The sequence below is a fragment of the Lepisma saccharinum genome, chromosome 16 (genome assembly GCF_977018435.1).
Source record: "Lepisma saccharinum chromosome 16, izLepSacc3.1, whole genome shotgun sequence".
Taxonomy (NCBI): domain Eukaryota; kingdom Metazoa; phylum Arthropoda; class Insecta; order Zygentoma; family Lepismatidae; genus Lepisma; species Lepisma saccharinum.
In genome coordinates, this window is record NC_139244.1 from 53,157,840 (window position 1) to 53,174,494 (window position 16,655).

The 16,655-nt window shown below is 36.3% G+C and overlaps 1 protein-coding gene across 1 annotated transcript in view; it reads left to right on the plus strand.

The window, feature by feature from the left end:
- The window catches only part of LOC146000583 (uncharacterized), a 63,840-nt gene extending 47,393 nt beyond the window's left edge, over window positions 1-16,447 (plus strand). Inside the window, exon 5 of the mRNA XM_083138335.1 lies at window positions 16,188-16,447. Within this exon, the coding sequence (XP_082994461.1) occupies window positions 16,188-16,361 (174 nt within the window). The 3' untranslated portion in view covers window positions 16,362-16,447. The remainder of the gene's footprint in view (window positions 1-16,187) is intronic.
- The last annotated feature ends 208 nt before the right edge of the window (window positions 16,448-16,655 follow it).

The following is a 16,655-nucleotide window of genomic DNA, read 5'->3' on the forward strand; positions in this document are numbered from 1 at the left end:
CGGATATTTCCTTCTGACTTTCCTTCAGCTCAGTCATTTCTTGGTTCAAACTCTCTTGTAGCTGTTTATATCGGTCATCATCTATCTGCCGATCTTCTCTCCTTCTTTCCACTATTTCTTCATATTTTTCGTCTCTCTCTTTTCTGATTTCAGCTATCGCTTCGGATATTTCTTTTCCTAAATTTATTTTAAAATCTTCAAACATTTTCTTACTCGTTTCTCGTTCCCTTTCTCTTTCTGCTTTCTGTTCAGCCTCTCTTTCACCCAAGGTTTCAATCAAACGTGCGAACTTTTGGTCACTCATTTCTCGTTCTCTTTCTCTTTCTGCTTTCTGTTCAGCATCTCTTTCACCCAAGGTTTCAACCAAACGTGCGAACTTTTGGTCACTCATTTCTCTTTCTGCTTTCTGTTCAGCATCTCTTTCACCCAAGGTTTCAACCAAACGTGCGAACTTTTGGTCACTCATTTCTCTTTCTGCATTCTGTTCAGCATCTCTTTCACCCAAGGTTTCAACAAAACGTGCGAACTTTTGGTCATTTTCTTTCTTGTCCTTTAATCTTTGCTCTTTTTCTTCTTCTTTTTCTTTTAATCTTTGCTCATTTTCTGCTTCTTTTTCTTTTAATCTTTGCTCTTTTTCTTCTTCTTTTTCTTTTAATCTCTGCTCCTTTTCTGCTTCTTTCTCTTTCTTAAAATCAGTCATAATGGAGATCATCATTTCCCTCCAACTATCATCTTTTGGGGTTGGGGTAACTTGTTTTTCCACGCACTGTCCACATTTAACGTCTACCTCCGATGCTACGTCAGATCCTGGGGTTTTATGTGCGCAGCTTTCATGAACGTATATGTTGCAGCCGGAGCATGGTAATAAGGTTTCCTCCTTCTTTTCTTCGTTCGTACAGCAAACGAGCCTCTCCTTTTGCTGCCTGATCAAAGGTCTCTGGGAACCTATCATCTTTGCTTCTTCTGTTTCTGGAATAGGCTTCTGCTTCCGTTTCTGGAAAAGGCTTCTTCTTCTGTTTCTGGAACAGGCTTCTTCTTCTGCTGCTGGGCAACGAAGATCCACAGGTGGTTGCTTCGATGATCCTGGTCACGGTCGCCAAAAATCACTGACACGCACCTTCTGCCTTTAGGGCTTTATGTTAGTCCGGTTATAACCCTTTTATCGGACTTCTCAAAGGCTTCTAAGGGGTTAGTAGGACCGAGCCCTTGCGAGGTCTGTGGTGTAGGATTTAATTTTAATTATCACCTATGCAGGTTGAAATGAAAGATCCTTAAGATCTTTTACTCGAAGATTTATTTAAACTTTCGATGTTATACAAACACTTTTCCAAACAGACAATTCACCCGGTATAACTTGTAGGCCTAAACCTATTAGATATACCGAAGTTTATAACCCTGGTCTTTTGATGATGCAGGAGAACACCTTATTCAGAGTTGGGTTTGTGAATATCCGCCAAAATGGAGTACAAGTACTCCAGCCAATCCGAAGATTGAAGCAAGATATTCCCCAACGTCCCCTGAACCATCAACCTTTCGGCAACCAGGAGAATGTCCCGCAGACTCACAAAAGTCTAGCTCTTTTATATCATATTGTTGTTTACAATTTACCATGGTTATTACATAGTTGTTTAATATTTCTATAGTTTCAACATTTAAGTTAAACAATTCATTACCCATTGTAACATTAACAATAACACAATTTTTAAAGAAAAGATTCCAACATAGATTAATATAATACAGATTGAATAGTATTTTGCTTGAAAAATCATGTGTTGACAGGGGCGACACACAATACATCCATTTGGATTAACGTCTTAAAAGCAACTACTGTATATTAGCTCCCGGTCAAGTCACGCCTAATGATAAATGCCAGGATAGTTTTAATACCACTTGAATGCACAACTGCTTCAATGTAATAGATGAACAAATAATATTATACTTAAATAAGAATTTTCGTTTTGTACAAGCCCTAAATTATTTTATTAACCAACATTTCCATCTTCAAGAGCTAAGAATACATTGAAATCTAATGTTACAAAATATAAATCGTCAAAGATTTGAGTAACAGATCAGACAGGGAATAACACAATCTTCCGACCCAAAAGAGGAACACTTTTATTTTTCAAATGACTTTGAATGTCTGTCATTCACGCTATAATAATCCTTTTTTCAGTATATTTACAGCACAGCAACATAAATTCCATTCTCAATGTGTAAAAATGTAGCAGGTCTGGTAAAAAAAATACTACTTTATATTAGCATTAGGTATGTGCATAAACTCTTTTCTATTTGTCTGTTCCTCGCAGTTGTTTCGAGTATTTGTGTTCTTTGTTCTTTATATATGCATATTGCAACACTGTAATTTCACATCTTGTTGATAGGTTCACATACATGTAGAAATACATGCTTCAATGCAAAAGCGTGGTCCTACATTTCGTAACAGATAATTGTCTGGTGATAGAAACAACAAAGGTGTGGAATTTTTACGAAGTAGAGTACACGACAGATCAGGCATTGTGCATTTTCCTTCTGTCTGTGGTTGATTAACACATACCTGCTGTGAAATACGACACGTTCCCACAAAATGCATCACTACAAATATTCACAATTTTCAGTCCTATCAAGCAAATTAATCATGCGAAGGAAAATTTGTCATATTTCAACTTCGATTACAATGTTCGTTACGAACAATGAACACAGAACGAACTTTTTCATAATGAGTAGTGTAAAATACTATAATACTGGCGCGATAAATGATGAGCCCCTCTCAGGCAGATTTGCTTACACTTAAAACTAGCTCAAGATGTCCATATGAGCTTATTGCTCAAGTGTGTTACTCTGTCTAACCCAAGAATTTTGTAAAAAAGCCCTCGGGAATTTTCCGTGAAATGATGAGCCCCCTCAGATTGATTTGGCTACACTTACAAAAGCTACATCTGTGAGATTGTTGCCCATAAGCTTGTCAAAAATATACCCCTGTTGATATTGTTTTGGCTACACTTAGAACTAAGCCAAAGAGCTATCCACACACACCCACACCCACACATAATTACTTCCGGTCCACTTCCGGTCCACTTCCGGTTTACTTCCGGTCCACTTCCGGTCCACTTCCGGTTTACTTCCGGTCCACTTCCGGTCCACTTCCGGTTTAAGTTCAGATAATTAATATGTTAACCTGAATATTTTAATTGGACACCAGGCCCAACTTGCATATCTAGTACTAAGACAATGTAATATGCAGAGGCTTTCTAGAATTGCTCTGTGACTCTCTCATTTCTTACATCATAAACATATGATTTTTCACCTATAAGAATAACACTACATATGGTGTCATCAGGGAGTGTATCTTGGAATTCACAGATAATTTTAATGTTTGTCCTGTCATTAACCACAACTTGTTTTCTTTTCGAGGTGTTGATGACAAACATGGGTCTCTGTGTTTTGAATTCATCTGGTGAGTAATACATGTCGGTATTCCCGGTTGTAACCCTTTTGTATGCAGTATATGCCTCGTATAATTTGAGAAAATCATCCTTGGGCATGTTTAAATTATAATTTTCTCTAGGAAACACCTCATTTCTGCCATTTTTAAGATACATGTTCTTGATGTTGCAGCTATAAAACTTACTTGAATTTTTTTCTTGGTTATTGTTTCTTCCAGTTTGAAACAGTACTACTACAAAATCTGGCATGTCATATTGTATACTAGAGAATGAGTTTGCAGCATCAAATTCATAATAGCTTCCAGTGGCAAACTTCTGCACACATTGATATGAATAAAATTGTAAAGGCACCCGTGGATTTTTTTAGTATATCTGCTATGTATTTAAGAGCATAACTAGCTTCATATTCAACTACTGGAATTCTTAGCTCCATAGTCTGAATAAGGCACTTGCCTTCATCAGGTAGAGTATTAGGCAGAGCTGCCTCAGTAGAATTTAATGTACTGTACCTCATCAAAGCATTATTATCATTGGCAGCTCTTCTAAATGTAATTCTTAAACCACCCTTCCACATAATATCTTTGTAATCTGAGAAGAATCCTGGCAACAGGCGCATAGGAAACAATACTGTGTGGCTCTTGGATATTATTTTATCACCAGCCTCAAATCCACCTATTTTGTAGTATGATGCCTCGGTTTTGGATAATTTTAGTGTGGCCAAAGCTGTAGAGGTAATACCAGGGTAATCTACTCTGTTTATAACAACACCATGTTTTTTGATCTCAATTTCAGGGAACAGATGTGGCACAAAATTGTCTACCAAACTTATGTTTGAGTTAGCCGGATAATCTGTACCATCGAGCTTGACAACATCAAATTTGAAGTATAGGTCTGCTCTGTGAGGGTGTATAAAGCCATGTCCTACATCAAGATCAACCTCAATCTCTGTGTTGGCTTGATTTAAATTTGCAAAGGTTCTCCGGTTTGGGGGGAATGATTGTAGCTCATAACTCTCAATATTTTCCATTTTTTTGTATGTATTTTTATATAAATATTAATTTCTATGATAGCAGTTGTTGTGGCTCCAGCAAAATCAACTAATTCTTCTTTTTCATTAGTGACCATAACTCAATATAATCTATTCTATTATGGCACACAGGAAAATATAATGTTGGTGATGGAGTGTAGATGATCGGTTCCTTAAATTCAGAGTTAGGTTTGAATGTTGCAATGATGCCGGTTTGTTTGTGAGTGCCTATGCCATCTGATTTGGTGATCATACCCTCGGCCACATTACAGTAAATATTCAGAGTCTCTATGGCTAAGAATTTAGGTATATTAATAGCAGTGTGTTTAATGTTTGGTTCAAGTTTTGTGTTATTCTGGAAGCCCAAAAGCTCTTCTATAGTACCTAGATCTACTGTCTCTGTAGCAGACACAATTTATACTCTGTGAGTGACAGAATTTTGAGTTAACACTATACCTCTAGGTAACTGAGCATTTAAAGTAGACAGATTATACTGCCCTGGAGTGATGACAATTTTTTGATCCCCTACTGCAATTGTGTTGTTGTGGTGTGTAATATTAGGGATCAAGTACATGCCATAAAATGCTCTGAGAGCTATTGTTTTGGGATATACTATATCATCATGTAATCTAAGTTTCAATATTGAATTTTGGCTGGTGAGATGGAATACTCCCATGATGCTTCAGATACCACAGGGCCTTTTGAAAATCTTCAATTGATGGTTTATTTATTTGAGCCAGATATCTAAGAACAGATAAACACAGATGTCCACAATTAACATCTTTGAAATTTTGAACACGGGCATTATTGTAATAAAGATTAGTTGATTTTAGATATTTTACTAAATTCTCAGGTGGAATACCTCCAAATGAATCAAACACAAATGCCTCATTGTTTAAATATTTAAGATAACAGATCCAGTGAGTGCCCTGATTTTTGTACTTATCCAAATTAACTATGCCACACTCTCTGTTGAGTAGTTGTTCTGGTAAATAATCAGACATGTACACACCTCTAAAATGTTTGATGCCCAGCGGCTTAATTAAAGCTTCAATATCTTGGTTTGTAAGTGGATCTTGTTTTTTTAAACTTATTCATGGCTCTCTTAACACCTTTGCCTTGTTTCTCTATGGCCAGATTATGGCGTTTCAATTCATCTAATTCTGACTTCTTTTTTTGGCATCTATTACTGTTTTTGCTATAGCAGCTGATCCCCCAGCCAAGCTCCCAACAGCACCAAGTGCTGCTAAAATAGCTGGGATACTAAATATGAAGCCATCTGTATGCAATTTTTTTCTAGATTGCTGTAATTTTTTTAATTGAGGGGTACTAAGTAATAATTTCATACCATGGCCCTTGGCAAGACAAGAGCTTTTTTTCTTGCGCTGCTTTTTGGTTAGAAGACTATCAATAGTTTTAAGAGATTTAAAACCTGCATAAGGTATCTGATACATAACACCCTTGGCCTTCATTCTTGGTTTATTATATACATATTATGGGATTTACTATCTCAATTAAATTGCAGCTAATTTATTTAATCTAATACAACCCCCGCCCCAGTTTTTGTTTGGTGTTCATAGCTATGGTGGTCCCCAATGCTGCTATTCTTTCACTTAAAGAAGCATCTTTGCTTACAAATCTACCAAATGCAGCATCTTCTAATTTTTTGTCTGCCACATGTCGCCTATCAAGATCAGTATGTGTGTTGTATGCTATATCATGGTCTCTACAAGCAGCATCTAGAGGATTAACACCAGGGTCACCTCTGTTTAATCTATGGTCCAATTTTGTACCGGGACCACAATACCGATAGCCTGGTATGTGTAGTTCAAATGGCAGCTTGTTTATGATGTCATTAACCAGCCCCCGACCCTCAGAGATATTCCAAAATTTGGGGGGTAGAGTATTAATACTTTTTATAAGATATCCAATCCCCTTAGTGTCATTCACTATAAAATTAGACAATTTGGTGCTTATCATGTCCATAATTCCAACCTTTTCATTGTAAAAATTGTGGTTACCAGCATTTTCTTCCCCAGCTATGATCAACAACCTATCTACAAGTTTCCTGACATCATCAACCCACACAAATTCTTTAGGCAGGGTGTGGTTAATGTTTGATTCTACTACCAGTCTTGATCTGTGACCATATGGGTTTGATTAAGTTGTTGTATTTTGCTCCACTGCTAGACTTGACTCTTTTTTGTGTGGGATCATTGTTCTGGTATAGAGCATCTGATTTTATTAATATTTCTTTGTAATGCTCATAATCTTGATCTGTATAGCTGCCAGGTCTCTTCCTAGTCATCAGTTCCCACAATCCAGGTGTGCCAGGATACTTAACAAAACCACCTCTTTCTCCAAGATGAGATTCTGAATATACAATTAGATCATCTCCGATAAATGTTACTCTAAAATTGCCAATTCTATGTATGATGCTACCATCACGCTCTGTGTCAGTATATAAACCAAAAACCTCATCTTTGTTGTCTTTAGGTGTGCTTAAATATTTTTGAGCAAGAAGACCCAATTCAATAGGATCCTGAGTAGATTCAATTCTTCGAGGAGCAACAGGGCTAGGTGTATGAATACTAGAAAGTGGGGTGATTGGATAATCTAATATGTTCCTAGCAGCTACAGGTACAAGCTCTGTGATCAAATTTTGATTTTGCTCTGTAACAGTTTTGATATTTTTACCTAATTCACTAATAGCATCAATAATAGGTTGTTCTGTTTGCTTGTGTTGTTCATAGATTCCTCGGTTCTCTGATTTCCATCCCTTAAATCTTTTTACAAGATAATCTCTTAATTTAAGATCATCAATAATTGGCCTTTTCATGGTTATTTATATATGTTTCAATGTCTAGAAAATTGTTGATTTTATTTCTATATTTACCACTATTGGGTTTCCTTATCATATCAATTGTGACAAACCCATAGCTGTCCTGGTTCCAGCACCTACTGCAAAACTTGGAAAAATCATTGTAGCTCAAGTCCCCACCTACATATTCATCATGTATGTGTTTGAGGTTGGTATGATCTTGATGAAACACACATATAAAATTGCTGTTGTCTCGGATCAGCTGCTTCGGTATTTTAGGAAAAGTCTGTGCCAGGTAGAAGCAATCTATGTTTTTGTGTCGGCCCTGTGTAAAGAAATTTCTAACCTTGTTTTGATTATCCAGTATAATGTCATCAAACACAACAACAGAGTTATCAAGACATTCATGGAGTGGCTTAACATCTGATTCAAAAGTGGCAATATCCAGTCCATCATATAGCTTCATCAGCTGTTGATATTTTAATTGTTCTAAGCTCTTAGAGAAGACATACAAGTGCCTGTTTTTCCAGTCTAACCAGTTGGGTGCCAATAAGAAATTATCAATCATTAGTGTAGTTTTACCACAAGCCGATGGCCCAACAATAAGACATCTAATATTATCAGGCAGCAGCTTTCCATTTCTCTTATTCTGATGTTCAGGATCTGGTAGTCTCTTTATAACATCCCAGGTGTTCATAGTATCATTTTGTCTGCCTCGATCCAGCTGTGTTCTGGGAGTCCTAGCCATTTGACCAGTATCTTGTTGCCTTTTATGCGGATGATTTTTTCTATGAGGTATGTGTCAGGCTGTTTAGTTTTTGTGAGTTCTTCTTCATAGAACCTGCCTTTGAGAATTTCTCCTTGGTGATCTTTTATTATATATGTGTTACGGGCCCCAGGTTTAACTTGAACCACTGTAAATAATTCAGTGCTCCAGTTTCTGAAAAGCCTCTTTTGAATATGTGCTTATATTTGATGATTCTTACTTGATTACCTACCTTGTATTTGGCTTTTCTTGTTGTTGGCTGGTATCTAGGATAATAAACAGTACTCATTAATTTTTGCTCATCATATGAAGTTACCTCAGAGGGTTTCATGTTGATTGTGGTGAGAACTGAGTTGTTATATCTATCTAAAAGTTCTGGTAGGATACTGAGCCATTTATAATTACCTTGAAGGGTAAATTGTTTATACATATGATTTTTTAGGGTTGTGTTGAATCTTTCTACAATAGAGGCCTTGAGATCACTGTAACTCGAGTAATGTTGTATTGACTGGCTTTTAATAAATTGTTGGAACACCAAATTATAGAATTCTTTGCCATTATCTGTTTGTAGATAGCGCGGTGATCTTCCACTCTGATTGATGATTGTCCTGAAGGCTTCTGTAACACATGCTCCAGTCTTGGGTTTGAGTGGCACAGCCCAGGCATATTTTGAAAATGTGTCTATGACAGTGAGTAGATACTTATAGCCTTTGTTGATCTTGTCTACGTTTTTCAGCTGTCCACTTGCCATCTCAACCAAGTCACACTGCCATAAATCATCTATGCCTTTTGTAACCACTGGCAGTCTCTTATAATTATGTCTGGCTTGTCTGTGTAATTCATCAACAATAATTTGTCTAGACATAGTATGTAAACAAGAATATTGCAACTATAGGGTGTTCAGCAGCTGATAATACAGGATTTTCTAAATATAATTTGTCTCCTATTTGTATATTAAATTCAAGAGAACCATCATCTTCAGCATAAGATGTTTCTAATGTATTGGGGTCTGTAAAATCCTCTAACTCTACACTGGTGACCTTTGGTTTTGTTGTCAGCATTTGTTATTGATAAAGTAGGGTAGTGGTGTGCCTGTGGTTGTAGCCAATATTTGATCTTGATTGCTCTAAGTGTGCCCCCAACAAAAAACTGGTAATAAAATTGTGCAGGGGACAGCATATATATTTTGCCACCTGGTGTAAATGGTGAATCATATTCTTTGTTGGGGATACTGTACAATTCAAGAATTACTGTATGTTTAGGATTCTTGATTAGGCCAGTTATTTCTTTTTCTGCTGTAAGCAATCTACACATTACAGATTCAAGGTGCTCATTGATAGTCCTAACAACATCATCGTGGCCTGGCTTGATTTTTATGTCCACAACAAGTTTTTTTGTATTGTTGCACAATCTCTTGTAGCTGGGTGGCAAAAACAGACAGAGCATTTGCTTGGTTGGATTCCATGGTCCCTATCTGTTGCTTGATATTAGCTACAATTTGCTGTAAATTTTCAACAACTGCCAATTTTGAATTTTGAGCAGTAAGATCATGGACTTGTCTTCTGATATCCTCAAACAGGGCATGCAGTTCATTAATATGTTGATTAGTTGGTAGAGTGGCCACTGTCTGAGTAAGTTGTTTGATCAATGTCTGGATATTCTTGATATCTTCTGATTTCAATATGCGATTCACAGCTCTCTTAATATTTTTAAGTTCCTGTGATGTAGGCAGATTTGCTACAGTATTCTGCAAAGATTCAAGTGCCAATTTCACATCATTTATTTCAGAAGCATCAGCCACAGTACGCATAGCATCTTGAAGCAGAGCTATGTCTGCCTGAGTAGGTGTTGATTGTTGTAAAGTTTCAAGCATGGTTTGGATATCATCGATCAAGTGATGAAAATGAGATAGCTCAGATCCAGTGTTGAGGTTTTCAAGTTTGGTGATCTGTTGCTGGACACTGACAAGGGTGTCTACAATACCAGGCAGGCGAGATTCTAGAGTTTCTTGTACATTTGTTAGATCACTTTGTACTGCTGCTATGATACCTTCAAGGTGGGTTATGGTACTCTGAATTTTTCCAAAATCTTCATATGTCTCAAGTTGCAGCTTGATGTTGGCAACACTACGAGTGATAGCACTCAGAGCATCAGAAGATGGTAAGTTGTCCATAAAATTCTCAAGTGTCTCAATTTTTTCTTTAACCTCAACTATGGCATTGTTCAAGGGGTTCAGATTAGGAATCTGTAGTGACTGAATCTGTTCTTTTAGAGTAGAAATCGCTAGATCAAAATCTTCTTGTGAGTTTATGCTTTTGACAATTGTTTGGAGCTGTGTCTGGACATTATTAATCTGCTCTTCTAATTGTTGTTTCAATTGCTCAGAGTTGGTAGCCTGGTTCTTAAATTTGGCTTGAGGAGCTGCTACAGCTTCCTCTAAACTTTGAAAATTATCTAATGTGGCCAAGTCAGTATATTTTTGAAGCAGCAATTTGAGTTCTGAATGAATTTTAAGAAGAATGTCCATGCATTGTGATTGTAAATTTGTAATTTCTAGTTGAAGACTGGCATTCAGTGTGGTTTGTAAAGCTTGTAAATCACTTCTTAATTTTTTGACTCTGACATCAAGCATCAGAATCTCATCACTGTGATCTTCATGTCTTGTATGGCCAAATATATAATTAGGCATTTTTGTTTTAGTGGTTATTTATTATAACATATCTATTTCTTAATTCTATAAAAAAAGGTATAAGCTTGTCATAAGACCCCGGGACCTCAATATATAAGCAGTCACCAGCAGAAACAGTATATACTGTGCCAGAAACCATGTTTGAGTGCTTTATCCTGTAAATATTTTTGCCTACTGAAACCTTGACATTACCCTCGGGGGTTGTAATAAATTGTAATTGACCACCTACAGGTAATTGGTAATAATTTAAATTATTGTTAAATATGTACAATGTTTTACCTGTTTTATCATCAACATCTGGAAGTATGCTGTTCAGATGAATAATTAACAAAGCACTTAGTTTAGATATTATAGATTGTATATCAGAAGAGGGTGCTGGTGTTGGCAGGTCCATAATAGCCTGTTTTTTAACACAAATAAGTTCATTGGCATGTTTATTTATTTCAAATCATGCTCTGTAATTGGGCATTGATTACCACTTTTCAAATCACAATGACCCCATGGTAAAGTATGTATGCCACATGATAAAATGCATCTCTTATCATCATGTGGGTCCAGAGCCACTTTTCTTACAACATTTGTAGTCAACAAGTGATCCACACTCTGAATTCTGCATTCTGATGTTCTCATTAAACTCTGTGATTTGAGACAATTCTTGTAATCTTCAAATTGGAGCTCTTTGTCCACAGTTACTCTACCAATGCCCTTGGTCTTTTTGGCAACAGCACCACTACATGTTTCAAAACTGTACATCTTGGCCCTTAACCCAGCAAATGCCACAAAAACATCACCAAGTGTCTCATCTTTTAACTTGCCAGGCACCTTTTTGTTGTGGGGTTGAATCTTTGTATGTTCACTAGTATCAAAATATTTAAGCAATGCAGGCTGTGATATATCTTGATAAACATCTTCTGTCTGAATATCAAGAATAAAGCTATCTGTGTCCATGTATATCAGTTTTACACAATCACCATAAAAAGGCTTCAGTACATCATAATAGAGCTCTAGCATGTGTAATTTGGCCAATTCTAATATCACAGCCCCTACATAAATAGGCTTATCAAACTTAATCTTTGTTTTTTTCATATTAAAAAGTGCCATATTGTCATCATAAATTCTTCCATAATTGAAATTAGGCTTTGCTATCAATTTTTTGCTCCGGCTGGGGTTAGTAACCAAGTTGACATCACTACGCTTTCTGACATTTTCTATAGTTTTGCCATACACTGAATTGACCATCAATTTAAACAAAGTCTTATCAAATTTGCTTACTGCAGATGTTCGAAGCTCGGTGTTTGTATCAATGTATGGCTTCAACCATCTTGAGTGCCTGAACCTTAAGACTTTGCCAACTTTGGTCACTTGAACACCATGATGCATCAGGAACTGGAGGTTTTTGTAATATATGACATAACCCTGTTTTGGCTCCAGAGTCATCATCAATTTCTTTGTTTAGAGCCAACCTCAGGAATTGGGGGCAGATCAGAAAATTTGTTGTGTAAATCATCAGGAATTGTCAGATCAATCTCTAAGAATAGACCATAGTGACTGTCATCAAAATCCTGAAGATCTCCAATATTGAAATCTTCAACCCACTCAAGCCCTGCATATGGCAATTTATCCATCACAGCATAACCATACAAGCTGTTTGCATCCACATAAAGTATATAATTTGATGGCAGTGCTGGATCATAATTGGGAATATACTTGTTATTTGCTCTGGCATATCTCTGAGAACATTGCACCATGCCTCCTCTTATACATTATTCCATAAACAGATACATATCTTGATCTTGAATCAGATCCAATTGCATTTTATTGTTTAAAAACATTGCAGACCATGCTAGGCCTGGTGCACTGTAAAAATACATTGGATCCAGTTTATAATTTTCCATGGAAGATTTTCTAAAAGCCTGAAGTATATCAGCTAAGAGAGTCACATCAAGTTTTAAATATGCCTTATGATAATCACCAAATGTCTGGCATTTTAAGTTGCTCCACATCAACTGGGCATGGTGATAATCTTCATCAGTAATTCCAGATGCCCTGAGTTTACTGTAGAACTCTTGTTGTGGTGGCAGAGAACACTTATCAAATTTAGAAAAATCTGTAACATAGTCATATGGATATACACCCTTCCGCCTAATTAATTTCAGGTCCTGATTTGGAAACATAGCAAATGTGATTTTAAATTGGTCATCAAATAATTGACTGGCCAGTGTAGCCAGGCTAGCTGACAGAATTCTGTAAAAATCAAGAAATCTTAAGTGAATAGGAACACCATTAACTTTAATTATCTTGCTAATAGCTATATATTTCTCATCATTTTCTGCTAAAATATTTAAATTCTGCTTGTCAAACCCCTCGTACCTGATCAGATGATGAAAATCATAATTGGATGCACCATGGCAAAATATAGGGACAAATTTTGGTCTCTTGATCTTAATATTACAGCTATTACACAGGGCCATTCTGAATTTACCATCTTTATGAGAATGGTGATGCACCTTGATATTTGTATCTGAAAATTCAGAATCACATACCGGGCATTTTTCTGCATTGTTGAAATCTTCAATCTGATCCTCTGTTAAAGGCATCATGGGTTTTGATTTTAATAAGACATTAGATGCTATATAATGGCACTCATTTTCTATTCTATGTGCATCTATCTATTCTTTGATGGCATCTGGTCCCATATTTAAATATTCTTCACTAACAACACCATCCTGTACAACCACATAATAAAAACTAGAAGGTTCATGTAGCTGGTATGACGTACTTGAAGATTCATCAGGATCTGGGCTGCATAATGCAAGGGGTTTGAGGTTTGATTCAAAATCACAGACTATATATGCTGGATGTTCCAACAAGGCTTCAAATTTTTTGAATTTGGCATTTTCATTTAACTTAGGCATAACCATATGAACAGGTTTATCGTTGCCACAGTATTTTAAATGTTCAATTAACTTGTTTTTAGCAATTTCCGCATTTTGTTCCCGAACCCCATTTATTATTTTTTGACCATCAAATACAGTCAAACATCTTCTACACAACTTGAATATTGTCTTAGATTTGTCTAGTTGTTTTCTGACTAAAGCTTCAAGACTATGTATCAGAGTGTAATGGTATGTGTCATCCCATTCAATTAAGAGCAGATCAATCGGAACAGCAGAATCATCATCAAGTGTACTGATTCTGAGAGGTTCTATCAAGCAATTGCCACGGCCAGTAGAACAAATAAATACATTAATATATAATTGTTTGCCATTGATATCTCTGTCCTTTTTTTCAAATTTATCAATATTCTGAACTGACATTGGATATTTTAAGCCCTCCATTGCTTCATCAAAATCATTTTCATGTTGTTTATAATAACTTATTCTTTCTGGATCCCTTAAGACTGGATACAAAGCAGCTAAAATACACCACAGAAAACATTTCTCATCATTATTTTCTATGTTAACCACGGCTTTTTTGTTTTTGATATTGGCAGGTAATGGCAGATATGTAGAACCTTGTAGTGGGCTGAATTCAGAAATATTAATATATAACTTGTGTGGAGTTCTACATAAACTCCATCCTGATTCTTTTGCAGCAAATTCAGAATGTTTAATATTCAATTGATCTATAAAACTGCTTATTATATTGTCTAAATTTGTATTTGAATATATAGCTACAGTTTCTGTTATGTGGGGCTGTGTAAATTTTGTGCCATTTGATTTCTTATATTGTGTAAACAATTTGAGGGACAGCTTATAAGAGCCATTTTGTGCATTTAGAATAGCCTGCACATCAGAATTTATACTGTTCAAAAAATTCTTAATATCACATCTTGGCTCTGATACAAAACTGTAATCCCTTAGTTGGCCAGCAAAACTGCTATGGATAGGTGCATTGCGTGGCTGCTTTGCTGCTCTATGATTATTGGGTATTTCAAGCTTCCTTTTTAGACCAGATGAAGATGTAGATGGCTGTGATGAAGTAGAAGGCTGTACATAACAAGTACCTTTATGTTTATATGTGAAATATTCCATGCTATATTTTCTATGGCATTTTGGGCATATTTTTGTTGGTGTTATGCATTTTTCTGGATCACAATTCTTTTGGTGCCTAGCCCAATTGGGGCTGAATATATTCTTATTGCATTGATTACAATATTTTTGATTTGGCATTTTTGTTGTTGGTTTATTATATAAGATTTCTTGGGGTTCAAATCAAAACTCTATACTTAATAAAAAATATCAGTTGGGTTCAGCAGTGTGCTTTGTATACTTAGTGTCTATACTAAGTGTCTTAATATTTTTGGCTTTGTTGTTGGTTTATGATATAAGATTTCTTGGGGTTCAAATCAAAACTCTATACTTAATAAAACTATGACAGGTTGTAAAGTTAATAGCCTACATGCTCAAAGGTAGAATAAGTACAGAAGCACTACCCTAGCACAAATGCCTTTGCAGACATGCATCTCGTGGTATGCATAGAAAGGCAATGACCTAATACTGTGTGTCATGTATTGATCTTGTATAACAAACTGGGACAGATATAAGCCTGACTCTAAATATGAGTGGATTACAACAAACAAGCAAGATGTGTCAAATATCAGACCTGTATGAGGAGCACTGCAACAACACATCTGTACTCTTCAACCACTCTCACAATACTAACTGATATGTAATGCAAAAGCTCTTGCCTTATAATTTGTTGCATAATATTCTGTAATAATTTGTTGCACAACATGATGCAAAAGCTCTTGCCTTATAATTTGTTGCATAATATTGGGTAATAATTTGTTCCACAACATGATGCAATAGAAGTAGACCAGAAGTAAACATGTGTGTGTGTGTGTGTGTGTGAACTTAAACCGGAAGTAAACCGGAAGTGGACCGGAAGTGGACCGGAAGTGGACCGGAAGTAAACCGGAAATGGACCGGAAGTAAATATGTGTGGGTGTGGGTAGGTGTGGGTGTGGGTTTTATGAGCATTTTTGGCTTAGTTTTAAGTGTAGCCATAACAATATCAAAAGAGGCATATTTTTAACAAGCTGATGGACAACAATTTTGCAGATGCAACTTTTGTAAGTGTAGGCAAATCAATCTGAGGGGGCTCATCATTTCACGGGAACTTCCCGAGGGCATTTTTACAAAAGTCTTGGGTTAGACAGAGTAGCACACTTGAGCAATAAGCTCATATGGACATCTTGAGCTAGTTTTAAGTGTAAGCAAATCTGCCTGAGAGGGGCTCATCATTTCTCGTCCTAGTAATACCACAAACCCCACTACTTTCATGAATCTTCGTTTAAGCAAAGCATTACACATTTCAATGTGGTGTGTATGGGAGAAGGATTATGTATATGTATATTTATATTTATATGTATGGTTATATGTATGTATGTATGTATGTATATATATATATATATATATATATATTGCTTTTACTTTCAGGGAATTATGGACCCTGGATATATGCGTGAGTTCGATATCACAGATTATGCAAAGCAGTTCAAACGCTTTAATGGTGAATATATTATTAAGATACGTCTCACTGAAACAGACGGAACGGTAATCTTATGTTACGACTTGAATTTTTTTTTCGAGCAGCCATGTATTGCGTGTTGAAGTAGAGATTTTACAATAATGAACACAGGTAAAATATTTTAAGTTTGTTCGAAATATTATTAGTAATGCTGAATAAATAAAGTACTTCATCATTCATCTGTTTGTTTCTTCCCTTTTTTCTGACTAATTCCGCGGTGGCTCAGTCAGTAACGCATCTGACTACTATGCTAAACTTCCCGGGTTCGATCCCCGGCTTGTTCAAATCCGGGAACGTTTCTAACGTTGGAAGCGGCTCCGGCGCCCACCCAGCGTCGAATAACATGGGTACCTGGTGGAAACCCTGGGGGGTAAAGG